Source organism: Magnolia sinica, chromosome 2 (genome assembly GCF_029962835.1).
Source record: "Magnolia sinica isolate HGM2019 chromosome 2, MsV1, whole genome shotgun sequence".
Lineage (NCBI taxonomy): Eukaryota > Viridiplantae > Streptophyta > Magnoliopsida > Magnoliales > Magnoliaceae > Magnolia > Magnolia sinica.
Window position 1 is genome coordinate 121,202,520 of NC_080574.1, and position 26,745 is coordinate 121,229,264.

Below are 26,745 nucleotides of genomic sequence, written 5' to 3' on the forward strand. Positions count from 1 at the left end.
TAAAGTGCCTGGTCCTAGTTGGGTCTGGTGGGTTGGGTTCATCTTTTGCGGGTCCAAGCCAACTCTTTTATCGACTTTAATATGTCACAGACCCAACTCATTCGATAATTAGGCAGTGTTTTGGACCCAACTGGATCCAATGGTTGAAATTTTAGATAATGACCCATTTATTATTGGATTAAGCTCGATTACTTGTTTGGCCGGCTGAGCCATTCAAACCCCTATTTCTTAGCAATCATATCAATGATCCCAGCTTCAATTGCAATTGAGTTACTTTCAAGCTGAATTCTCAAAGAATACTGCATTTTGTACTTCACAATGTTAATACTAAGAAACAACATTAACTCTTGAGGAATGCTAACACGTAACCTGCAACAATGTTTAGATGCAGTTCCCTCATCTTGGAGAAGCATGGCACACATGTTTTGAGATGAGGATTGTTAATCTGGTGGCCGTGTGGATGGTTACTGTTAGTTTTGCAGTTGAGTAGGGATTATTGCCCTAACAGCTCAGGCGACTGATTGGATGGCCAAGACATTTCAATCCTTTGATGTTGTAGCCCAACAAACCAACAGTTCTGATCACCATCAGCATTCACCACATGTACCATGAGGAAGAAGCTGCACGGGGCTTCTATGGCGTGAGCTTCATAAGAGCATGCCATGAAATTTCCTCTTGATTAAACTAAATGTTTGCAATTCAATTCCCATGCACATCCAAACTCAAGCCAGAACAATCCTTGGTGAACAGAACAACATTAAACCTTCTTTTTTCTTTTTTTTTTCTCTTTTCTTTTTACAGAAGAAAAGTTACAAGCATACATAGCCTTTGATCTGTGGAACTGCAATTGTTCACATGGAAAGAATTGCTGGGCTAAATACAAAGAATAATTAAGAAGGATAATAGCCTCATGAGGAGAAAGATAACTACCTCCTTTCCTTCACTCCTGATGATTAGGCGGGCCGTTCTTCTCCCGCCTGTAAGCTTTAAAGAGATCAAGCCCAAGAAATACATTGAGCACGTTCATTCCCACCATCCCAAGAAGGGCGAGTGGAAGCTCGACACCATTTCCAAACTTGGGTGCATCTCTTATGAGTTTGTATGTGATGAGAATGTGGCACACAAGCCTCGCTATGAAGAAGGCAGCCCAGTTCGCCACCCACTCAGCTCTCACAATGTTGGTCTTCGTGTCCCGTACTCCAGCCATCCGTTGAACTTTCCGCACATGTAGAAAGATAGAATGCAGCTGCAAACCGAAGATGCAAATTACTGTCTTTAGATAGGTATGTGTGTGGTGGATGTGCAAGCATGTGTACACAATGGTGTGTCCATGAACATGAATACATAGCAGAATAATCCTGCGAAATAAATCGTCTCTGATGTGAAATTTCTGCACCTGCTCATCAATCCAGGCTATCACATAAAATGGGCTACCCCTTGGATGGGAAATGGCCAAACAATGCACTGAACAGTTCATCATTTGCAGTATGATCAAAACCTGCTTTTGGCAGGTCAGCAGAAGTAGCTGACAATTGTCCCAAAAGAAGTCCATCTACTCAGACAATATAATCATTTCATCAGTGCAAATTTTCAGGAGATGACCCACCAATGGATGGTTGGATCTACATGCACATGCACTTAACGGTCACACAATAAAGTTCTGGTTCTTGGTTTATAAAAAAATCAAGTATACGAGGGAATGAAGTGTGTGTAAAGGCATGCATGCGTGGCTTATGGTAAAATAAATGATTCTGCATGACCATGCATCCTATGCATCATGAATGGGCATATGCAAACATCTGTTGACTGTATGCTGTGCATGATGCACATGTCTATTTCTACAGTTCATAAGCAAGTAAACTGACAAAGGATTAGTGAAAACTCACCAGATTTCCCAGCGCAAATGATTTTGCTAGAGTTCTTTTTTACATGATTTTACTAGAGTGAGGCCCCTGGAATATAAGAAGCTTCTGATAAAATGTTTACAATACCTACACGTCAAACTGGCACTTGTTGGACACCTGAGCCATTCTTCAGGGGGGGCACCATGTGGATTAACTGGCTCAAAAACAGGCTGGTCAGTTCACCATGTGGCACATGTCCAAAAGCAAGGCAGTTTAAAAAGTATAGCCTACAGCGTAACTCCACATACGTATGTGGCCCACCTGATGACTGAACCGGCCTAATTATTGTGCAAGTTTCAATATTATACAATGGGAAATAACTGATGCACGGCTCAGAAGTCCCACACAACTAACATGTTGGCATGTGAAGCCATGTGCAGGGCAGAAGTGAGCCTAAAACTCTTTAATGAAGAGAGTAGATTCTTCCATGAACGAAACAGGAAGAATCCTTCCTATGGTAGCTGAAATTATTAGGGTTGATTCAGCATAATATCACTGGAAGAAACCTAACCTAATATAGTAGCATGCCTGGCCAGCAAGGTCGATTTCAGCAGAATACAGTTGGAAGGTCAGAGATAACGAGTTCCGGATCAGTGGAAACTCTGATTCCAGTGGTGTTAAGATGCTGGACTGGTGTACTGTTTGATTTAAAGTGAATTGGCCAGCTCCTCTGGTAGGGCGGCTTGGTTTAGAGTCTTGGGGGTTCCATTACATGCATAGGATGTGGAGATGTTTATGCTCTGGAACTGTTTTAGAAGTTTATCCTAAATCGATGGAGGATCTTCAAGTGGGGATGGTTAGGGTCCTCTTTGATGGGTAGATAAATTCGGAGGTAGCTGCTACTCTGATAGTGGAAGGCAAAGGGTATATGGTGAAGATGAGAGGACAAGGAGAGAACTGGATGAGCAATTTTGTGAGAGAATTTTTAGAATCAAAAGGAGGTTGCTTGATCAAGCCACTTGAGTCAGGCGGTCCCCAGTGTGAAAGATAAGGAATTTAGCACCATGCCTATGTGCAAATCCTTAAGCAATGGCACTAGACATATCAGCATAGCAGTCAAAGGCTAAAATGAGTGAAGGCTTGCTGGTGACAAGGTACATTGGTGATCTTCATGCCTGGGGTAAGATGCAGGATGGAGTGGTGGGTGATGTTTATACGTGGACCGGCAGATTGTCAGTGATTTCGAGGACCGTGGGGTGTCGATGAACTGTGGTGAAACTTCAGTGGTGGATGAGACCAATGTTTTAAATATCACTATCACATAATGTATCGCACCCTTGGGATACAGATACATACCGGTTATTGCATGGGATATATCGGTTGTATCGCGTAATGTATCGTTGTTGTTGGAAAACATGGGAACATTGGGAAATTGGTCGAATTTTTCAGGTAAACTTCAAGGATTGTTGAAAAAGACATCAATACACACTTAGAAATGAAAATGTTACAAAATAAATAAATAAAAAGCACATAATAGGGGTTTCCTTTGTATGCAGGATGGAGTGGTGGGTGATGTTTATACATGGACCGGCAGATTGTCAGTGATTTCGAGGACCGTGGGGTGTCGATGAACTGTGGTGAAACTTCAGTTGTGGATGAGACCAATGTTTTAAATATCACTATCACATAATGTATCGCACCCTTGGGATACGGATACATACCGGTTACTGCATGGGATATATCGGTCGTATCGCGTAATGTATCGCTGTTGTTGGAAAACATGGGAACATTGGGAAATTAGTCGAATTTTTCAGGTAAACTTCAAGGATTGTTGAAAAAGACATCAATACACACTTAGAAATCAAAATGTTACAAAATAAATAAATAAAAAGCACATAATAGGGGTTTCCTTTGTATGGGGTCCTAATACATGCACTGTCCAACTGAATTGATGCAAGTATATTTAAAGTCTATTCATATAATTTATAAATGTAAGAAGACAAGTATGGAAACACAAGCAATACATTCAAAAGCAAAAGAAGAATCACTAGATTAGGTTACATACATGTTTGATTTTGCGTTTGGATACAAAATTGTAACTGATTTGCGAGAAATTAAGAAATTTCAATTTTTCTTAATTTTTTGCAACTTGCCCCATCTCCCCCAAATCTCAAAATTGAAGCTCCAAATCGATGATTTTTCATGGAAAATATGAAGAATAATAGATTTGTAACCATTTGACACTGATTTAACGTGATTTATAGCAAAAAAAAAAGGATCAAAAATCGAAAATGCTCATTGGATCGAATGGGTGGGATATATCAACACTATCTATGCATTTCGTATCGCACAAGTAAGATACAAGATATATCGGGCAATACCGTCGATATTTAAAACATTGGATGGGACGAAACTTGTAGAGGCTTGTATGATGCTAGACATCCCCATTCCAGACCCAAAGCATCTTCATCTTCGTTGTATTGCAAGAATAACTGCCCTTTTAGTTGAAACTTTTAGAGTGCATAGTCTTTGGTGTACGTGCATTGTAGTGTATTTGAGTGTGGGAGAGCATATATTCAGTTGTCTTGTGTTGCACCATATCTTTGAAAATAATAATGAAGCTTTTGTATTTTATTTGCATTAATTTCATCTTATCAATTTAACAAATGATTTATAAATAAGAACTAGTAGAGGGAGAGAAATGAAGAAAATAGTTATCTTCTTTTCTCTTTTCTACCACTCCATGTCTTCCGCAATATAGTCTCTTGAGTTCAACTTGGAATCATAGCCGTGATACCTTCTCTTTCCAATCTTTATTGTTTTATCTTCCTCCTTTTCCTTTCTTACAACCTTGTCATGAAGTTTTGAAGGGCTCTCCCTCACCCACAGATCTAATGGCTTCTCTAGATTTGCCCAGAAATAAAAAGGGCCCTGTTGTGTATCAGCAATCACCCGAAGTGCCATCGAAATGCCCTCCAGCCACTAGAAGTGTGACTGCGTAATACATTAGCCACCAAATTGGTGCTTAGTCCTTTGGCAACCACTGAAATGCCCATGACTCACATCCCAGCCATCAGAAGTGCCTACGATTCAAATCCCAACTACCATAGTCACCAGAGTGGAGTCAACCTCACCCACTATTTGCAAGCATCAGCAAGCTTCACATATATGATATGCATGCTCCAGCATGAGGGGAATTGTTGGAGTACACAATCTTCAATGTACAAGTGTTGTTGTGTAGTTGAGTGAGAGAGTATGCATATATTCAGCTGTGCTATGGTGCACCATATCCTCGAAGACAATGGTGTATCTTTTAGATCTCATTTGCATTTATTCTGAGCTTATCAATTGTAACAAATGTTCTATAAATAAGAGCTAGTAGGTGGAGAGAGAAATGAAGAAAACATTCGCCTCTTCTCTCTTTTCTTCCCCTCTACATATTCCACAATGTAAGTCTCTTGAGTTTAATAGGTCCCATAGTACAAGGACACAGATATGAAATGGTTCCTAGTGTAGGGGAGGGGTTGGTTCCAACAAGATGATTCTGGTGGAGAGAAAAACATCCATAAGAAGCGTGTGAAGAATACGTATTGAACAAAAACAATAATGACTGACCAATGGTGGAGTTGATGAGCAGGCACGGCCTATCTTATGATGGGGGCACTTGGGATTTGGAGAATCGGTTTATGGAATTAAAGGACATGCGTATAAATTACAGAGAGGCAGTGAAGCACCCAAGACGGAAGGTAATCAGGAATTAGCTATTTTGAATTTCTCAGTTAACTACAAGAAAGAAGATAAATCAGGTGGGCTGAAGACAAGAAAAAGAAATGGTGGAACGGTAGGGCGAAAATAAGGTGATAAATGAAAAAGGTGGCATGGAATGTCAGAAGGCTTGGAAATCTTGAGCACCAGAGACTAGCAGTGAAAGATTTGCTAAAGAGAAAAGTGGATATAGTCAAACTACAGGAGTCAAAATTAGAAAAGGAATGACCCTTAGGGTTGATGAGCTGTGGGGTTGGAGGGAAAAAGGTTTGTCATACTTGCCGGCAAATGGTTCAACTGGGAGAATCATTCCCTTATTTAACAGAGATATAGAGGAATGGGTGGCTCATTCTCAGCTTCAGTGAGCTGCTTATTCTCAGCTTCAGTGATCTGCTTGATCCCAGGGGACAATTTTAGGCAGTCCCTTTTAACTGTATACAGCCCCAACAATAGAGCTTGGGGTTGTAGTTTTCGGCTGAATGCAAGTTGGAATCTCCCTTGGTGTGTGTGGGGAGATTTCAAGACTATATTATTTGTTCATAAAAAACTGGAGGATAGTAGGATTTTACCACATCGACGAAGAGGTTTGTTTCATCGCTAGCGTTTGCGCAATTCAATCAAACACAAGGCCACATGTGTGATCGAAGGCCCGTATTTGTTGTACGTGTGCGATTATGAGGTGTAGGTGTGTCAAAGTCATACTTGACTTAATGTTTGATTGAACGCTGGTGACCCCTGTGACGCAATGAATGCGTAGGACCGGAATCGGAAATCCGGCTACCGAGTCAACCATCGGTTGTAATCAACAATCAGGTGATTTGCGAAAAGGTCGGGGTTAGTCCTCTCTGATGGATTCTTTTTGCCTTACAACTTCAGGACTTTCACCGGTAATTGCAATTAATATTTCTCAAAACGAATGAAGATGGATAGATAAATAAAAGAAGGCTAAAATTATGTCGATTTTATTAATATTCGAATGAAGCTCATTACAATTGACATAGTATCAAAATAAACTAGAGAAATAAGTAAAACGAGAGATAAATACATGATCTGTCTGTAAGAATAAATGATCGAGACGGATGGTCAACAGGATGTGACCAGAAAGATGATCGCCTAAGTAAGAACTCAGTTGATCGGGATCTAGCAACTTAGGGTTGTGGACATTTAATATAATCCTACGGTACTGTAGCGGTGACACTGGACAATAGCGATCTATGCCAAAACTAGGCTATGCAATGCTAGGATAGAAGTAAAGATAGATTGTATTTGGTGTGGGCCTCAAGCTCTTCATCGCATGCTCCTTTTATAGGTTGTTGAGGTAGCAAAACCCTTGTTGGGTTTCCTTCTTCGTCTGGGATCCTCCGCTTTTATGGCATACATTCTGAAGATCCGTGTAGATCTGGAACCGTAGGTATTTAGATCTCTTCTTTTACATGGACGCCCCATGTTGGAACCTTCAAGACCCCGCATCTAGATTTGAGATCCAATCAGGGGAACCTCTACCGCTAATAATCCTAGACCTCAAATCAATCATGGCCATTCATGCATTTGAATGACCCAATCAAACCACCTCAGGTAACATCCTAAACTCTCGCTCCCTTATGATCGTGGACCTGGTGGGGTCGGATCCATCATCAAGCCCTTCCATTCTCTTAATTCCGATTGATGTACAGATAGGGACCCAATCTGCTTGGTGTTCATCCTCTCCAGATTTGGGTCCGATTCCCAACTAGATTTGCTTGAATATCGGTCCGATCTTGGGATATTCAGAATCTTCGTGATCATTGCAAACCCTTCGAACATCTCTGGGAAGATCTCCCATTTTAGGACTTTGAGAGACGACCTTACTGAGTGAATCATAACCATATCCATGATATGATTCTTTCCCTCGGTGGGTCTTTATAGACATGCCGGGCATGTTGCCTCATCAATTGGCTCGCTAATCATGGCCATGTAGAATGCGATGTTTCGCTCCCCAAAAGGTATGCGTAAGGGTCTGTGCCTTTGCATTAATAATGAAATGCGTATCGTCGAAGATAAGATCAACCAAAGATATCTTTGGTTGCAAATATGATTTCCACCAGCATCGACATGGCGACTTCTTATTAGTCAACGTTGATGCACCGAAACGGGTGTAAACAAACATCTAGCAACAATTTGATTCACGTGGCTTTGAAGGGAGGGGGGAGATTCACTTGGCAAAAAATAAAGACTCTCCATGTGCATGCTTGACGGATTCCCCATCTCGACAGACTGGAAGAAATATTTCACAGGGGTACTGCAATCTATGCTCCTGAGACTAGCTTCTGACCATGTTCCTATCTGGAGTCGGCTACTAATCTTCGGGTCCAATACCGTTCAAATTCAAGAAATGGTGGCTTGAGGAATTTATCCAATTATTCTCAAAGTGGTGGGGTTAATGTGAGATTCATGGTTGGGCTGGTTACAAATGTTTGAAGAAGTTGCAATACCTCAAACAAAAGCTCAAGGAATACAACAGATACCATTTCGGTCAAGTAGAAATGTCGAGTTGTACTGAAGCCATGGACCGGGAAGAAAAGGAAAATGGAGCAGCCTATGGGGTCATTGTTTCCGAAAGGTAGAAGGTTAAAGTAGACTCCATGATGATCTTCACGAGAGAGGAAGCTTTGTGGATGCAAAAATCTAAAGCCCCCTGGTTCAAAGAGGGAGATAAAAGAACCACTTTCTTTCATAGCTTGGTGAATGGGAGGATAAGAGTAAATCATAATTATATATTACTAATCGATAACTGGCTTTTTGAATATAGGAACGGGATCAAGAAAGATATTGTTGAGGGGTTTATTTATTTATTTATTTATTTTTAATAATTCCAAGTTGTATTCCAATGAAGAATTTCATAGGCCGAAGCTGAAGCTTGATGGTTTATCTTTCAATCTGCATCTTTTAGGGATGTCGGATTGGCCATAGGGAGGTCTCCATGAAGGGGATGACAGGAAAGTGGCTTTTGAGATGGATAAGGGCAAAGCACCAGGTCCGGATGGTTCCTGTATGCAGTTGTGGCTTTGTACATCATTTTAGCAAATGTATTTTTCTTTGAGGAGTCGTTTCATAGTAGATTGAAACGAAGCAAGGGCCTTAATACAAATATCATTTCTCTTATCCCAAAGCTTGACAAAGCAGTAGAAATTAGAGAATTAGGCATATCAATTTGGTGGGAGACATATAAAAGACCTTAAATAAAGTGCTCTCCATAAGAGATTCAGAATGTGGGAAGCCGCGGTATTTGTAATTTCCCAATTTCAGGGAGCTTTCACCAAGGATTGGCAGATTCTTGATGGAATTTTGCTGGCAAACGAGCTTATAGACTCAAGGACTTGAGGAAAGGAAGCGAAAAATTTACATGGAGAAAGCATATCGCCATGTCATTTGGGGTTTGTGGAAAGAGAGGAACATCAAAATATTTGAAGGCAAGGTCACTTCCATGGTGTCATTCAAGAGAAGCGTTCTCCTCATGATTATCAAGTGGGCTCTTCACAGAAAACAATTTAGTGGTTGCTCTAAAAATGATCTTTGGGGGATTGGGGTGACTAATAGTGGTATTGTATTTGGGAATGTCTCTTGTGAGAGGCATGTTTTGCTTTTGATCGTTTTTCCTCATTTTCACCTTGGCTGTTGAGTGAGAAATGGTCACTTGCGTTAGGCTGTTTGTTGTATTGCTTTTCTGTTTTAATGAAATCATCATCTTAAAAAAAAAAGAAAAAAAAAAGAAGAAGAAGAAGAAGAAGAAGAAGAAATTGTCAGGGTTCCACTGATGAGATGTTATGTGATGCTTGACGGAACAAAATTCTGTTTAGAGCAACAACAGGGGGGGGGGGGGTTGGGGGGAACCCACCTATCTGTCTCTAGACAAATCACTGGAGAGCTGCTTATGAATGGAACATGCCCCAAAAATATACTCCACCAGATGATCTTGATTTTCTGATAGGTGGCCTGAAATTTGAGGGTTTAGCCAATGGTCTGCATAATAAGAAAAATATTCATCAATTGCATGGATGGGATTTCTGATGGGGGAGATTTCAGGGGGGATGAACCAGTCATGTCATGTGGGTTCCACAAAATGGATGGCCTCAATTGCAAGAAAGGTGGGCCCAACTGTACAGTCACTGGAAGAACATAAAAGACAGTTTAATTTGGTTGAGTATTGTATATTTCTTGTCCAATGGCTTAGCAATAAGATAAGATGACAGCATCATACTTCCTTTTTTTTTTTTTTTGCATTAAATTTTCCATCTAAAAAGAGGTAAAAATGATGAAGAGATTGATAGAGTAGGATATGATATTCTATGCTCGCAAAATGTGCCGGGTGTGTGAGAGATACACACCAGTCATCAGGTGCACCCCACAGTATATGTCAAATGCCTGAAAGGAGGCCAGTCTGTTCATCAAGTAAGAGAAGTGTGTAAAAAAAAAACTGGTGTTAGAAAGGATCATCAACAATGATGTGCATATGTGGGCCATGTGATGACAGTACTGGCCTGATTTTGAACCACTTCAAAAACCATGTAGGGCCCACTTGATGAACCCATACATGCCAGTTAGGACATTTGCATGCAGGACAAGAAACCCTACTCTTTCAAAGAGCCTTCGTAGTGATGTAACAGTTGGATTTAATTTAAACAATGGCTGTTTAGAAAACACGTGAAACAAAAAAGCAATATGAATGCCTGCAAAACATGGGAGTAACTGGTGAAGATTTAAAGATACCTCACAGACAAGAGTGAGAATAAGGTAGTTGATAGTGACATTCCGAAACAGAGCCAGCGTAAAGCAAACGAGCAGCACCAAATGATGTACAAGGATGGAAGGAATCCAACCGCTGTAAAGCCGGTAACGGAGCATGTCCCATTGATCATATGCAAAGTAACCACAAGAAAAGCATAATGCTGTGTATGCCCCCGGCCACGTGCTGCTGAACAACCGTGAGTGGTCGAACATCACACTCAGACTATTATTCATCCACTCGTTAATCAGAATGCTAACCACTGCATGACATCCACAGAAGTTCAGCACAAGGAATGAGCTAAAGCCCAAAAGCTAGTATATACCATACATGTGGCTTTAGAATAAACACAAGCAAATTTTCAATGTTGAGTACAGCCATGATTTGTTTAAGTTCATCTTTTAATTCTTTGAAAGTAGTTAGGCCACCTCTTACTTTCATAATTTAAAAACTCATTAAACAAGACAGGCTTAACCAACAGGTAAACATCGCTTTGCAAACTACGGGGCAGTCCGATTTTATTGTGTGAAAATCATGGGTTGCTAAAGTGGGTTATAGATTCTAGCATTTTATGTGTATGTGGTCAATCTAGAGACGTGAGGATATGTAATCTATGGCTTAAAACCCTTCAGGACACCATGTCAGATATGACTCAACATGTCATGGGACCTGTGATACCAGGTAGTGTTTGGTATGTAATATATCGTATAAAACCATTCAGGACACCCATGTTAGATGCGACAAAACATGGCACAGAACCTGTGATACTAGGGCATAGTGTGGCATAGAGAAAGGAAAATATGTTATGGTATAAAAATCTGGAGACAGTTACGAGGCTGTACAGCTGCATCAGTAGAAACTAATCATTTTGAGAACTTCCTCCAAGATATTAATAGGCCAAAGTATTTGTATATGGCAGTATGGCTTAACAACTATCAGTAGATATTTATATTATGTATTTTTCTACCTGTATTCTACTTGGAGCCTTAGCCCATACATAAAATAAAAATATTAGAACACAACTTCAATGTGCCCCAGGGAACATGGAGAGTTGGTGCACACATCAACATCTGTCATTTAAAAACAGTTGGCAGGAAACTACACATTTCAAAATTTGAATTTTCAGAAGTTCATTTTGAAGTGCTTGTGAAGATTCCTACCCATAATTTTTTGGAATACATGTGAAGATTCCGGTTTACTCTCCTTGCACACCAAGTGCACACAATCTTTCCCCCAAAAGGGAAAAAAGAAGAAGAGGAATTAATATAAAATGTGTAGTCAAGTCCCTGAACCCTGAGATTTGGGGGTCGAATGAGTCCAATGCATGGGCTAGTAGCAGCATCTGTATCCGAGCAAAATAGTACAAAAATGTTATCTAGGGGTTAGTCCTCACTGAAGAGATGCAGCTACGGAATCATAGTTCAACAAGATACTGTGGATCTGACAGTTTAAAAGTGCTCACATGTTTCCATATGTATTAATACTGCAGGATTATAGATGCTAGTTGACTAGGGCTTGCACAAGAACCAGCCAATTGATCCTAAACTTGCTGTAGTTCTGGTACAACTCATTTGATTGGAAGAGTTCTTCATAGACCAGGTGAGTTTGTAACTTCATAATGTTGGGCAAAAGTACATATTGGGGATTTTGGGCCAACACTTTTAAAAGGTGAATTCGGTCACTTGTATGTTCTGAAAATATCAACATTTGTTTATAAAAATACCAAAAGTGTCTATTCTCTGTTTGTAAGTTTACTACAACCAATGTGGGCATACCCATCTCTAATATCTCGATAGTAGCAGTGATGGTGTCTAGGATAAAGAAGACCATCGATTTGGAAGCAATAGTCTAAAAACCACAAACAATAGATCTTACGCATTCAACCATGCCCCACAGTGGATGGTTGAATAAGTGTTGAGCACAAAAATGAGCAGTAGCCTACATTTAATCAGTAAAATTTCCAACAATCAGAAGCTAAGATAGTTCTAAAATTATTTAGGAGTTGTGGTATGCATGGATAGGTGTTTGCAAGGGGAAATCCATGTCCATGGATCTTCAAATCCACGATGTGGACTTCAATGAATGTTGAGGTTTTGTGTTTGGTGCAGTGAGAAGGGGGTACATGAATGTTGAGATTTTGTGTTTGGTGCAGTGAGAAGGGGGTCCATGAATGTTGAGATTTTGTGTTTGGATGGCACCTCCTGGAAATCATCCCAAAGGGTATACCACAGAAGTAGATAGAAGAGTTAAGCTGCAAAACATGTGCCAACTGCCAACTTAGCACAAATGCAAGAGATTCTAGCCATGTAATAACCAGGATCCTAATACTACCGTTGGACTACATCTAGTAGAGTATGCTTGCAGTAGGAATGCAGAGCAGAGAGCAGTTTTTGTTGAAAGCTTTGTCCTTGGACAACTGCATTCCATCCTTCCTCATGGCCATTGGAATATTCAATTTCTATGGAAACCCATATCCGATGGAACCTTTGTATGTCTTGCGTGACAATTACAACCAAACGGTGGAAACCTCCAGTGGATGTCAATCTGTCTTAAATGGAGCTCCCTATGTATCCAGACGACCCCTTAGGTTGATTCACATCCATAAACTACTAAAACAATGGTCCACAAAGAAATGCGTGAAATGGTTGGTGTTTGTCTGTAGCTAGGTGGATCAATTCTGTTTCTCCTCTTGAAAAATTTGGTTGTTTGGCATCCTGTAGAAGTACACTGCTGGAAATGGAATCCTCAAGTAGGGCGGATTCTTGATTTGACAACCTAGAAAATGTAGGCATGTTTGGATATCACCAATTCCATTGAAATCCATGGAAATGGAAAAGGTTTTCCATTGATGTGGCAGTTTGGGACGTTTGGATACCAAAGAAAAGAGAGGAATCCACAAAAGCAATGATTGCACTTTTTCATATTTGATCTGGAGGAATCCCGCCTCTTCCGTTAGAAGATTTTCAAATATAAATTTGATGAGTTCAGGCCTCATGGGGCCCACCCACTAGTCATTGCTCACCAGTGGGCCCCATAGGCTTATGACCAACATCTCCACTCAATTACATTGTGGGATAGGCCAAAATAAAAAATAAAAAATTGTCCATCTAACTTGCATAATAACAATCAAAACCAAATATCGCGATCAAAAGAATCAGAGACGTGGGACCAGCTGGATCACCGTAATCTTCTCATATGTGTTAAAGTACTAAGTGACCACCTAACTAGTATTCAATAACCCAAGCTTTGCAATGCTTGTCCTAGTTTGCATGACCACACCGGATGGAGTTAAACTCTTGATCTGGAGTACTCGGCCAACATACGCACTTATCTAACTTACTGAGTTATTTTGAAAACTTGCTTTTTGACAAACTTTGACTAAAACTAATTTAAAGCAATACTTGTATATATATATATATATATATATATATATATATATATATATATATATATATATATATATATATATATATATGCTTTTAAGAAAAAATATTGTTTGCAAAAGTTTAATAAAAACAACTCAACACTGCCGGCGGATAAGTCTTCAAGTGCGTATTTATAGTTCTAGAAACTTGGTTTAGCTGTCACAGGATCTTCCCCACGCAGATGTGTAATTTGGAATCAATCAAGCCGCTTTCCTAGCGTAACTGAGTCTGGCCAATCAAGGACCTTTCGTCATAGTACACTAAAGTAGCGACACTCAATCTCATCTTCCTATACACAAGAGGAGGGTAGCTAAGGACATAAAAAGTCACCTACGGGACTGGCTACTTGCACGTTGCAATGATTAGATCGAATCAAAGTAATCTGTAGTAAAAGGTCTCAGCACGTGGCTACAATCCACGTCGTAAAGTAGACAATACTAGGTGTATGTCGGGTCTACAATACGTAGGTCATTCTACATGAGGTACAACTTATCTCATAACCTCATAACCTGACTATAAATTAAAGCCATAACATTGGTTGCATGAAAAATGAATGGTGTGATTATGTTATTTAACTTTATCAATCCCAAAAGATTGTAGGTGGATATGACTCACTCATATCCTTATCCTTTATTATTCACAATAAAGAGAAGTCCATACCTCAGTGTATGAACATAGCCCCAAATGTACCTCTCTTGTACATTCAAGGTTGGTCAACCTGTGCGAGTGGGTTACCGGCCTGCCGACAAAAATAGAAATCCTACATAATCTCAAGGTAAATGCTGACGATCTACTTACCTAGTTTATATTAGTGTTCAATACTGAATAAATAGAATGTGTTATTTATTAATGAAAGATCAAAGGTACTAAAAACAAATATATCGCTCAAGTTTTCCTCAATCACATCGGCCTGACATGAACCTGGAATAGATCTCTGACTATAGGTTTCGTCATGGGATCAACCATCATCTCCTTAGTAGGAATGTAGCTGAGGGCGACCTTCTTATCTCTCACTTGATCGCGGACGTAATGATACTTGATCTCAATGTGCTTGGACTTCTGCTGGTGTTTAGGGTCCTTCGCCAAGTCAATGGTAGAAGTACCGTCTATCTTCAGCAATATAGGCTGACGAACGCTCGGTATAACACCCAGACCTAGTAAAAATCTGCGAACCCATACACACTCCTGAACTGCAACACAACATGCAATGTACTTGGCCTCCATAGATGAAAGAGCTGTGGATTTCTGTTTCTTACTCGACCATAAGATAGCTCCTCCTCCGAGTAAGAATACATATCCTGAACTAGACTTTCCCTTGTCGGCATCATTACCCCAAGCAACATCAGAATATCCTTTGAGCTCAAGGCTTGTGCCTTCATAACATAACATTAAGTCTTTTGTTCCTCTGAGATAACGGAATATACGTTTGACGGCTTGCCAATAAGACTGTCCCGGGTTAATCTGATAACGGCTAACTATGCCAATTGCATAGCTAATATCCGGTCTGGTGCAAAACATAGCGTACATTAAGCTCCCTACTGCGCTTGCAGAAGGTACTGAGGACAGCCAATTTCTCGGCTTCAGTCTGGGGATACGATTTTCTGTCTAACTTGGTAGCTTTTTCCATAAGGGTTTCAACAACTTTTGAATTTTCCATTCTGAACCGCTCTAAGATCTTTTGTATATTGGTGGCTTGAGACAAGCCTAAAAATTTCTTAAGGCGATCCTTGATGATTTTTACCCCAAGAATAAAGTTGACTTCACCGATGTCTTTCATCTCAAAGTTCAAGAATAGCTAATCTTTAGTCAAAATCAACAATTGCATGCCATTACCAACTAGCAGGATATCGTCTACATATAGAGATAGTATCAGAAAAGATCTTCTAGACCGTTTCATGTATACACAATGATCTTCTTCACTCATTGTGAATCCAAAAGTATTTATGGCTAAGTGGAACCTTATGTACCACTATCTTGAACATTGCTTCAGCCCATAGATAGATTTCAACAATTTGCAGACTTTCTTTGGATGCTTTTTATCCACATAACCCATGGGCTGTTGTATGTACATCTATTCATCCAAGTCACCGTTTAAGAATGCGGTCTTTACATCCATCTGATATAACTCTTAAGTTTAAACTTGCGATAATGAATAAGATCATGCGAATTGAGGAGAACTTTGCAATAAGTGAAAAAGTCTCCTCGTAATCAATGCCTTCTTATTTTGTAAAACTTTTAGCAACTAATTGTCCTTTATACTTGTTCACTGTATCATCTGTCTTTCTTTTGATATTTAATACCCACTTATTACCTATCACTTTGCGATTGGAAGGCAGATCAACAAGTTCCCAGACCTTATTATTCTCCATGGAAGCGATCTCTTCGTTCATAGCAGTCACCCAATCGGCCGAGTTAGAAGATAATAATGCATCCTGATACGAATCGGGTTCATCATCATCAACCGCAACGCAAGAGAATGTTTGCCCCACAATATCGAAGTATTTTCGGGGAATCAATCCTCTTTTGCTTCGATGTAACTTAGGAGCCTGCTGAGATGTCTTCCCACTATCCCGACGAACTATAGGAGCATCATCATTTTGAGAAGCAGAACTCCCACTCTCCTAAGATACATCAGGTATTTCAAAGAGTTCTATTGGAACCTTTTGCTTCATTCGGCTGGAGTATCTATCTTCGACGAAGGTCACGTCCCGAGATTCTATCTCAATCCAACGTCCATGGTCTTTATAAACTAGAATGTATCCCTTTGAATGCATTGAGTACCTTATAAACACGCATTCAATGGTTTTACTATCAAGTTTACCTTTATGCGGAGTAGGCAACAAAACATATCCCAAAGATCCTAAAGGACGTAGGTTGGCTAGAGAAGGAATCCTCCAAAACTACATCTCATATGAGGTCTTAGGAATGGATTTAGATGAGACTCTATTAAGGATGTAGACAGCTGTTAAAAGTGCGTCTCCCTAGAATGTGGTAAAGAGATTGCCTTGTGCCATCATCGATCTAACCATGTCTAATAGTGTCATATTCCTTCTCTCTGCAACACTATTTTGTTGTGGAGTATAAGCCATTGTGTACTGCCGAACAATGCCAACGTTTTCACAATATGATTTAAACGTTTCAGATGTATACTTGTCACCTCTATCAGATTGAAGGATTTTAATTTTTTTTTTCAAGCTGATTTTCCACCTCAGCTTTATATTTAAGAAAACAATCAAAAGCCTTAGATTTGTGTGAGATAAAATACACATATCCATAGCGTGAGTAATCTTCAATGAAAGTGACAACGTATTGACATCCATTTCTGACATGTACATTGAAGGGTCCACAGACATCTGAATGGATTATCTCTAGTGGGCCCTTGGACTTAGCTGTTTTAGGAAATGGTTTCTTAGAAGTCTTCCCGAACACATAATGTTCATAAAATGATAAATCAACTTTGGATAAGGAATCTAATAGACCAGAACGAATTAGTCTTATAATACGCTCCTTTCCGATGTGACTTAACCTCGCATACCATTTTTGAAATTCAGATACTACAGTTTCATTCGACATAGCAGATAAAGAAAGAGATGCATGATCACTATCTATGTCCAGAATAAATAAATCTGAAATTAAATTTCCTATATCAAAACTAGCAAATAATAACCTAGAAACAGAAATTAAATTTCGATGCATGCTCGGTGCATAAAGAGTATCACGGAGGATTATTGTTCGCCCTATGCGCGTACGGAGATGGGAAACGTCAATCCCTAGTACGTCTTCAACAACATTATTTCTCATATACACCTTGTAACTTCCCTTGGCTACAGGTCGGAATTCCTAGAGTCATCGACGAAACCATGTCACGTGCTTTGTTGCGCTTGAATCCAAAATCCACTCGTTAGATATAATATCAACAGAAAGGATTTCAGAACAAACGCCTACAAGCAAAGTATCTAGTGACTTAGGAATTGCTGTCTTTTTATGGGCATAATGGCTGGAATTTCCACAGACAAAGCAGATTATGTTAGTCTTTTTCTGCTTCTTCTTTCCATTCCCCTGCGAATTGTTCTTGGTTATTCTTTTTTGCCTTCTTGCGTGCTTTGAATCGTTTCTTGTTAGCTTCCGCTTATGGGTCTCTGACTCTCTGTTGCAAAGGCCTTGGTCGAACCTGCCTGAATTGCATTTATTTCAATATCTTATACCAAATGGCTACAAAAGTCTCTGAACGTAGTGATATAATCAGTATGGTTCAGGATTCTCTTGATTGGGGCCCAAGATTCACGTAAGGAACGGTGCATTGCTATTATCTTTTGATTTTCAGTCAATTTACACCCAACATTCTTAAGGGCACCTATCATCTGCTCCATCTTACGGATATGATCTTTGATGGGGCAATCGACTGACATCCTATACTCTTGGAATTCTATTCCATTGCCCGAACATTCGCATCTGACTTCTGCGCATAAGCATTTATCATTGCTTCCCAGATACATTAGCGGTGTCATGCACTTCCTATGTTGGTATGAGTTCTTTATACATAGTGCTAATAAGGATATTACGGGATGAACGATTTTGTTTACGCCACTTATTGTAACGGGTCATTACAGCCTTATGTTCTCCTAAATTTCTGTTTTCAATCAATATAGGTTCCTCTTGAACCTCATCGAGTATATGCGATATGTCATCCTCGTCTAGAAGGCTTTGCATTGCGCAGGACTAGTCTTCATAGTTGTTACCGTCGAATTGTTGTCCTTTGAGCTGTTCAGTGATTAATACTTTGGTGGACATTTTTACATTGCATCAAGTATCACTACTTAGCTACGATCTAAGGTATTGACACTAATCATCAGCATTTCTACGTGTTATTTAAAATTTCAAGGTATAAAAGTAATCAATACATCATAACAAGATTTGAAAGTCTACATACCCGAATGGCAGTGTAGATCAATCAAGTTCTCTTTTTAAGATGAACTTGATGCTTTTATAAGAATATATTTGTATAATGTGCAACCTTCCATTACAGGTTGCATGCATCATTTGGTGGAGGAGAATTAACTCACACTCAGGTTATGCACAACCTTTATATTTAGGGAGTATTCTAGCACTAAGTTTTCTATTTTCCAATGAAAAATGGGCTTAGATCTAGTCACATCAAGCCTAATTATGTCACACATAAACATTATCATCAAATTTTTAAAAAATGAAGTACTTATATATAAAGAGAGTTCTATCATCACCAGTGATTATGTCCATTAGCGATGGATCCGATCATTACCGTTAATGATCATTGTTGATGATGGATCGTATCATCAACATTGATCATCATGGTTGATGATCGTTTCGATCACTAATTCTCAAAGCAGATTTTATCTACACCATCCATCCATTTTGCTAGCTCATTATAGGCATGAGCCCAAGATTGAAGCATATCAAAAGCTAGAGTGTCAAATATAGGCCTTGACTTAACCCAACCACTTTCCTTTTTTTTTTTGGACATATTAGGATCATTTATCACAATCAATGTCGTGTTTGTCAATCTGGAGAATCAGGACAACTGAGACATGGCCCAAATCCTGTTCCAGTTAGATATGATTGTATAACCCAACATAGGGACATAGGTGTGATTGAAAGATCATATCAGTCTAGCAAAATGATCACAAACATTAGAGAGTGACTTGCTCGGACTCACCCAGTTAGGCCGAGTCATGACTTAACTCAGGATCAAACAAGTCGGTCTGAGTCACTTCATGTTTAGATAGTAATAACCCTGTCATCTGGACAATCATCCTATAGGTAGAGATACATAGCCCGGTTTCTTGCAGAATAAGCTTATTCTACCAGTTATTCACATCATCACATGTTGTAAAACAAAAACTTGCACTAAGAAGATAATATAACCCTTATTATTTTTCACTTTGAATTTAGACCACTCATTGTTGGAGGCTCTTTTGTAATTCCAGTGGATCCCAAGGTCATATTGGTTGTTTGGAGTACGGATCAGTAGTTCTCCACGTATTGAATCCAGACCGTCCATTTAGAGGGGGTGGGTTTGGGTAGAACCCCGGATCCAACTATGTCGGTGGATACCTAATGTGGGGAGACTATGACGTATGCAGTGTTCGTGTTGTCGACGATTTGTCGATATTATCGCCGATAATATCGGTGTCGCTGCACTGGCGACACCGAAACCCCAAGTTTTCATTTCTCTATAGAATATCGGCGAAATTTTCGGCGAAAACCCATTTTTCGGCGATATCATCGATAGAAATGGGTTCTCGCCGAGAATATCGGCATGGTGTGGCTGAAATAAGGAAAAAAAAAAAAACTTCAAATTCACAATTTTCGTACCTGATTGGAACTCGGAAGAACAAAAGCCCTGTTAGGTAAGAAAAACCTACAAATTTCCCCCTTTTTTCCGATTGGAATATCGATGTCGCAATTTCGGCGAAAAATATGAAATTTTGCCGGATTTCCCCTCGATTTGGGTCTGATTTAGGGTTTTGAAACCCTCGGTCAAAAACCCCTCGGCGAGAAATCCTCTCACTCTGATATTTTTGTGTTAAAAAAAAAAAATCGAGCCTCGGAAGCAGAAGCGGTTGTGTACCGAGGGAAGCGGAATGGCTGGTGTACCTAGCTGTAGCTGCTGTAGGTACGTGTCGTGCGAAGACGAGCACTGACGCTCCTTGAGCTCCGAGTTGTACGAACGGTTCAAAGGAGATCAAAGTTACATGGGCCCCACAGTGATGTATTTATTATATCTACACCGTTCATCTATTTTTAGATATCATTTTAGAGCATTATGCAAAAGATGAATCATATCCAAAGATCATCTGTACCACACCATAAATAGCAGCGTAGATAATGATTTTCACCGTTAAACAATTTTTAGAGCCCACCGTAACGTTTATTTTACATCCAATCCGTTCATAAGGTCACAAATACCTGAATGAAGAGGAAAAACAAATTTCTTGTTCCAAAACTTCTGTGACCCCAAAAAGGGTTATAATGGTAGACGTTCAATCCCCCACTGGTTTTTGCTGTGTGGTCCACTTGATAGTTAGATCTGTCTTATTTTTTGTCCCAAGCCTTAAGACGATATCGCCAAATGGATGTATGGTTTGGATATAACACATATATCATGGTGGGCCCAGGGAGCATCGACCAGTAGCCACCTCTTTACTGGCAACGTCAATACAATCTGCATCCCCACGAATTGCCAAAGGGAAGCGGATTGGGTACAACCCCGGCAACACCTAGCTATGGGGCCCACCGTAATGTATGATTTTTATCCACGCTGTCCATCCATTTTGAAAAATCATTTTATGTGATGAGCCCAAAAATGGGACAGATTGAATGCCCACATGAACCACACCATAGGAAACAGTGGGCACCGACTGCCTAGTGCTGAAAACCTCTCGGGGCCACAAAAGTTTTGGATCAAGGTCATGTGTATGTTTTTCTCATGGTGTGGTCTACCTGAGATTTGGATCTGCTTCATTATTGGGTCATGCACTCAAATGAGTTGGCTAAAAGGATGGACTATGTACATATACAACGCATACATTGAGGTGGGCCCATGGTTAGGGTCCCACCCACATCCCTATCCTTGAAAAACTTGCTACGGTCCACTGTATTGTTTTGTTGACCCTTAAAACCGTCAACGAGGTGTCATAAACTTAGAGAAACCTTTAAAATAATAATAATAATAAAATAAAATAAAATAAAATTTCAGTTTGAACCAAAACTTATGTGGCCTACCATAAGTTTTCAATGGTCAATCACCACTGTTTCCTATGGTATGGTCCACATAAGATTGGGATCAACTTCATTTGTAGGATTGTGCATTAAAATGATCCAGAAAAATAGATGGACGGACATGGATATACAACACATTAAAATGGGCTCCATTAAATGAAAACTTATCGTGTAATGCATTCTTTTTGTAATTTTTTTATTCCTAAATATGCAAATATGTGTATTTAGGCATGTCCTGGAGTTTCACTGAAAAATTCCACTATTTTCTCCATGTTTCCCCCACGTTTTCCTGCATTTCTGGTTATCAGCGATATTATCGGCGATAACGATATAATATCTTTATCTCCGGCCAGCGAAACTTGTAGCGATACCGACAACTCGAACACTGGACGTATGTACCTTACATCCACACCGTCCATACATTTTGATGGCTCATTTCAAGTCATGATCCCAAACTTGAATAGGTGGACCATACGATAGGAAACAGCTGTGACTGAATCATGGCATATATATAAGACACATACAACAGGTGGGCCCTACAATAGGGTATCACACAAACCTTGATGGATCAGGGGATCCACAAAGTCGGGCCCATTGATGGGGATTTTCTCCCCATTGCAGTCATGGTTCGATGATATCGAACCAACTTCGATGACATCGAAGCCGGACGATATCATCGAGTATTTTCGGAATTTTTCACCCTTGGTCGCTAGACAGTTTTGGTCCGTTTTCGATATCATCGAAGGACCTTAGATGATATCAAAGGTTGTCATCGAAGGCCTTCGATGACATCGAAGGTTTACACAGATTCATTGGCAGAAACGCAGATTCCGTGATTTTTGTTTCCTATTCCAATTCTACTTCTTTCTAAATCTATATAAAGAGGTGTCTGCGGGATTGGGGTGGATCCTAGGGTTTTCTAAGGTTCCCTAAAGGTACTTTAAAAGGGTTTAGGGCTATCAAAGGTGTATGTGAGAGAAAGAGAGAAAGAGAGAGAGGAAGCTTGTAGAAGGGAGATTCTGCTTGTAGAGGTGATCTACTTCGCAATCCATGTCTCAGCGCTTCTACGTCCTCGTGATCGGTGAGATTTCTCCGTTTTTTCTTTTGTTCTCATATTGTTTATCCATTCCTGCGTGAGTGAAGAAGGTTTGATCCAAGCGGTGTGTGCTTGTGATCGGTTGTAACGTTCTACTTCATAGTGAATTATTGCTCTGGACTAGGTCCCGTGGTTTTTACCTCTTTGAGGGTTTTCCACGTAAAAATTCCTTGTGTCGTGTGGTTTGTACTTTGATTTATTTCATTGCTTTATTATCCCATAATTCTAGTGTATTTGGGAGGCTAGATCCTAAGGTTTTGTGCAACGGCACCCAACACCCATCACACAAATGTGGAAAATCGGGTGGGCCATGAAAAACCCAGATATGAAACACAATCTCAACATTGCGTGCGGTGCACCAAATAACAGTTCAAACTATCCTATACATCTGCCACGTGTGTGGTGGAGATGCTGGGACGAGGGACCGCCACCGGTCCATCTACAAAAGCCTCCATTCGTCACGGAACGGAGAGGGCTTCAGTGATTGTTCACCACTACTTCATAAGTTGTGGGGTCCCATCCACAGCAGACATAGAATACACGCGCATCAATCAAGATCGTCTGAATATTATGGCCCACTACTGATTTACCAACCCTCAATGATTACATGATCTAATCATCCTAACATATGGTGTCCTTCAAATGAGTGGCTAAGAATAAAATAGCCAACAGTCTCAATCTAAGCCATATAAGATGAACAGTTAGAAGTTTATTCTCCATTTCAGCCGGGGAAAACGTTTGGACAGTCTACTTTATCAAATGGGTGTCATCCACAAATCAAGTTCAATTTTGTACATGGCCCATCCACGTGATGGGCTACAAACCGACAGTCATGGTCACCAAACATGCATGCCACGTCTATTTGATGTAATAAAAAAAAGAAAAAAGAAAAAAAAGAAATTGGAATCCAAATCATCCAAATTGTCAGGCCGTGATTGTGGGCACTGTCCACAGCATGCACATCCATGAGTCCATATATTTTACACGTGCACATGCATCCGTGTGGGCCCAAAATTGGTGCATATGTGCACATTGAGAGTCATGGTGTGCACACTAAGTGATACAATTCAAAAAGCCATGGACAGGAATCTTGTCCAAAGCAGATTATCTGAAAGGAATTCTCACCTTTACAAAAAAGAGGGCCACTTACCTTTCATGATGAAAATAATAAGTCGGAGATCTGCCGTTGAGTCGCTTTGATACCACTGAAAGTATGTGCGGAAGCGTGAGCCCTCAAGATCTAACGGTCTACATGATATGGAACCTTCACAAAGCCGAAGATTAACGCTCCAGATCTAGCAGGCTGCCTATTCACTACTGGAGCAGATGGGTCTATTCACCCCTCTGATTCTACGGTATAGATGGCCCTGGATTACGATCTATGGCTTAGATCGTCCCAAGGACAAATTAAACGGACAAATTTCTATATACCAACCACTATTCCTCTTTGTACTCTCGGTATTTCTGATGATATATTTTTCACGAGAGAACCTCGTCCCTTTTATAGGAAAGGATGGGAATTTAGATGAGACCAGATTATCTGGTCTTATCCCTATCTCCCATCCTCATTCAAATTTATATTTGAAAATCATCTTCTAATGGAAGAGGCGGGAAAAGGCCTAAACTCATGGGACCCACCCACTAGTGATTGCTCACCAGTGGGCCCCACAGGCCTATGACCAACAGATTTACAGGTAAATGATTGTCTGAGTGTGGATGGCCTGCAAAATGTTTTTGAGTCCTGTAAATGAAATCAAAGCTTTTTTGCCTGTAAATCAAATGGGGCTGAAAGCTGTAAAATGATTTACAGCCTGTAAATCATTTACAGGCATTTTCAGCATCCAAACACTGATGGTAAACCATTTACCGGCAAATCATTTACAGTTAGCCCCATTTATAGGCATCCAAACGACCCTTAAGTGCCTAAACACAGTTTCTGAATTCCCACAGAATTTCATTCCCAGATGCCAAACACGCCCAACATAATCAGTTTCTCAGAGAATTTGTTTCCTGGAAATAAATTCCTTTTTAGTAACTACCAAATTCAAGATTGCCAAACGGCCATACCATCTAATGCATTATGATTTGAGTAGTATCTTCAATCAAGAGAGGCTACATGTGATGGTAGGGCATAAAAGAGAAAATACAAGAAAGAATATCAAACGAATACCCGAAAGAGAAGTGATGGTGGAGTGAAGCAGAGAAACGGCAGTATTGACAAAGAGCGGGTCTGTGGACAGGGCGAAACGTATGACCCAGTTCGATGCCTGGAAGAAACAGAAGCCTCCAACCACAGGCAGCAGCTCTGTCCTTCTGTTGAACATTATCTCAAACACCACAGACACAACCCACAGCAGCAGAGTCGCTACAAAGAAAGCTCCAGCGTTTGGACTTCTCTCTCTTCTCCCTCTCCTTCCACTCCCCATTAATTCAGCTCCTTGAAAAGAGAGCGAGCGAGCGAGATAGATAGATAGACAGATAGAGAGAGAGAGAGCTTTCTTCCTTTCTTCTGCTTTTCTGCTGCCAGCAGCTCAGCTCCATGAGCTGAAAAGATACGCTACGCTTTTCATTACGGAGGAGATTTTACAGGGACGCGCATTGGGTCCTGCCCGGCATGGACCGACGGACGCGGATTACATACGGACCCTGTCGGTACCGACGTCGCTACTGGTTGGTGCTTTTTGGGACCCACCATGATGTATTTTCTTTATCCACGCCGTCCATCTAGTTTGAAATATCATTTTAGTATATGATTCGAAAAATGAAATGATACAAATCTCAAGTGCACCACAAAAATAGGAAATAGTGGTGATTGAACGGTCAGAGTTAAAAGTTAGTAGGGCCCACCGTAATTTTTATTTTACATATAACCTGATGAGGTTACGCAGACCTGAATAGAGGAACAATAAAAATAAATAAATATCAACTTTATCCAAAACTTTTGTGCAACAAAAGAAGTTTTTAATGGTCATTCACCGTTGTTTATTGTGGTGGTCCACCTGATATTTGGAACTGCTTTCCCTTAGGTATTATGCCTAAAATAATATGGAATAACGAATGGACGGGGTGGATATATTATATGTATATCAAGGTGGGTCCCACAGTACAGATCGCACCATGTTTGTGTGGCAATGACTGCACATAATCCGCTCCGTGGACCGAGGAACGCGGATTGTATACTTCCCAACCCGTACCGATAAACGCGGATTGTATACTTCCCAACCCGTACCGATAAAGGAAAAGGACGCGGATTCCATGTTAACCGGGTAAGAGCTTGAAATCGGATTGTGTACTGAGTTAGTACGCTCTTATCGTACTGAGTAAACTCTGTTGGGCCCACTGTAAATGCATGTGGTTTATCTACGCCGTCCATCCGTTTTTAGAGATCATTTTAGGCGTTGAGATCAAAATGGAAGTATATCCACGCCTCAACTGGACTATACCACATGAAACAGTGGAAGTTTTGGTTTCCACCGTTGAAACCTTTATGAGGCACGCAGTAATGCTTATTTTTCATCCAACCTGTTAATAAGATCAAATAGAAATGGATGAAGGGAAAAAAACAAATATCAGCTTGATCTAAAACTTCTATGGCCCCCGAGAACTTTTCAACTGTGTTTACATTGGTGTGGTGCACTCGATCTTTTTATAGGTTTTATTTTTGGGCTAAAGCCCTAAAATTATCTGATAAAATGGATGAACGGGTTGATTAAAATGTATGAATTAAGGTGGGCCCCACAGAGTTTACTCAGTACACTAAGGGTACTGAGTTACCCAGTAGCAATCCGCTTCCTAAGAGCTTGGTGGGTCTTGGACGCGGATTAGATACTGACAAGGTCACTGTATAGCTATAGCTACTGAAGTGACGTCACCATAGAACCACCATACTGCATGTGTAGTATTCATACGGTGTAACCATTTTTTGAGATTGTTTTACGGCATTACAAAAAGAATGAGATAGATCTAAAGTTCAATTTGACCCACCGTTGAAAACCATGAGACCAGTCACACTCACCGTTGAAACATTTATATGGCTGACCGTGAAGTATTTTTGAAATCTAACCTATTCATAAGTTAATATATAGATAATGAAGT

The 26,745-nt window shown here is 40.1% G+C and overlaps 1 protein-coding gene across 1 annotated transcript; it reads right to left on the bottom strand.

Annotated features, from left to right (window-relative positions):
• Positions 1–743: 743 nt before the first annotated feature.
• On the bottom strand, positions 744–25,233 carry LOC131237500 (uncharacterized). The gene is made up of 3 exons (XM_058235310.1): positions 24,821–25,233; positions 10,356–10,633; positions 744–1,246 (listed from the first exon to the last, which is right to left on the bottom strand). Exons 1-3 carry the CDS (start codon positions 25,074–25,076, stop codon positions 941–943), a joined length of 840 nt encoding a protein of 279 aa, XP_058091293.1. The 5' UTR covers positions 25,077–25,233; the 3' UTR covers positions 744–940.
• Between the last annotated feature and the right edge of the window lie 1,512 nt (positions 25,234–26,745).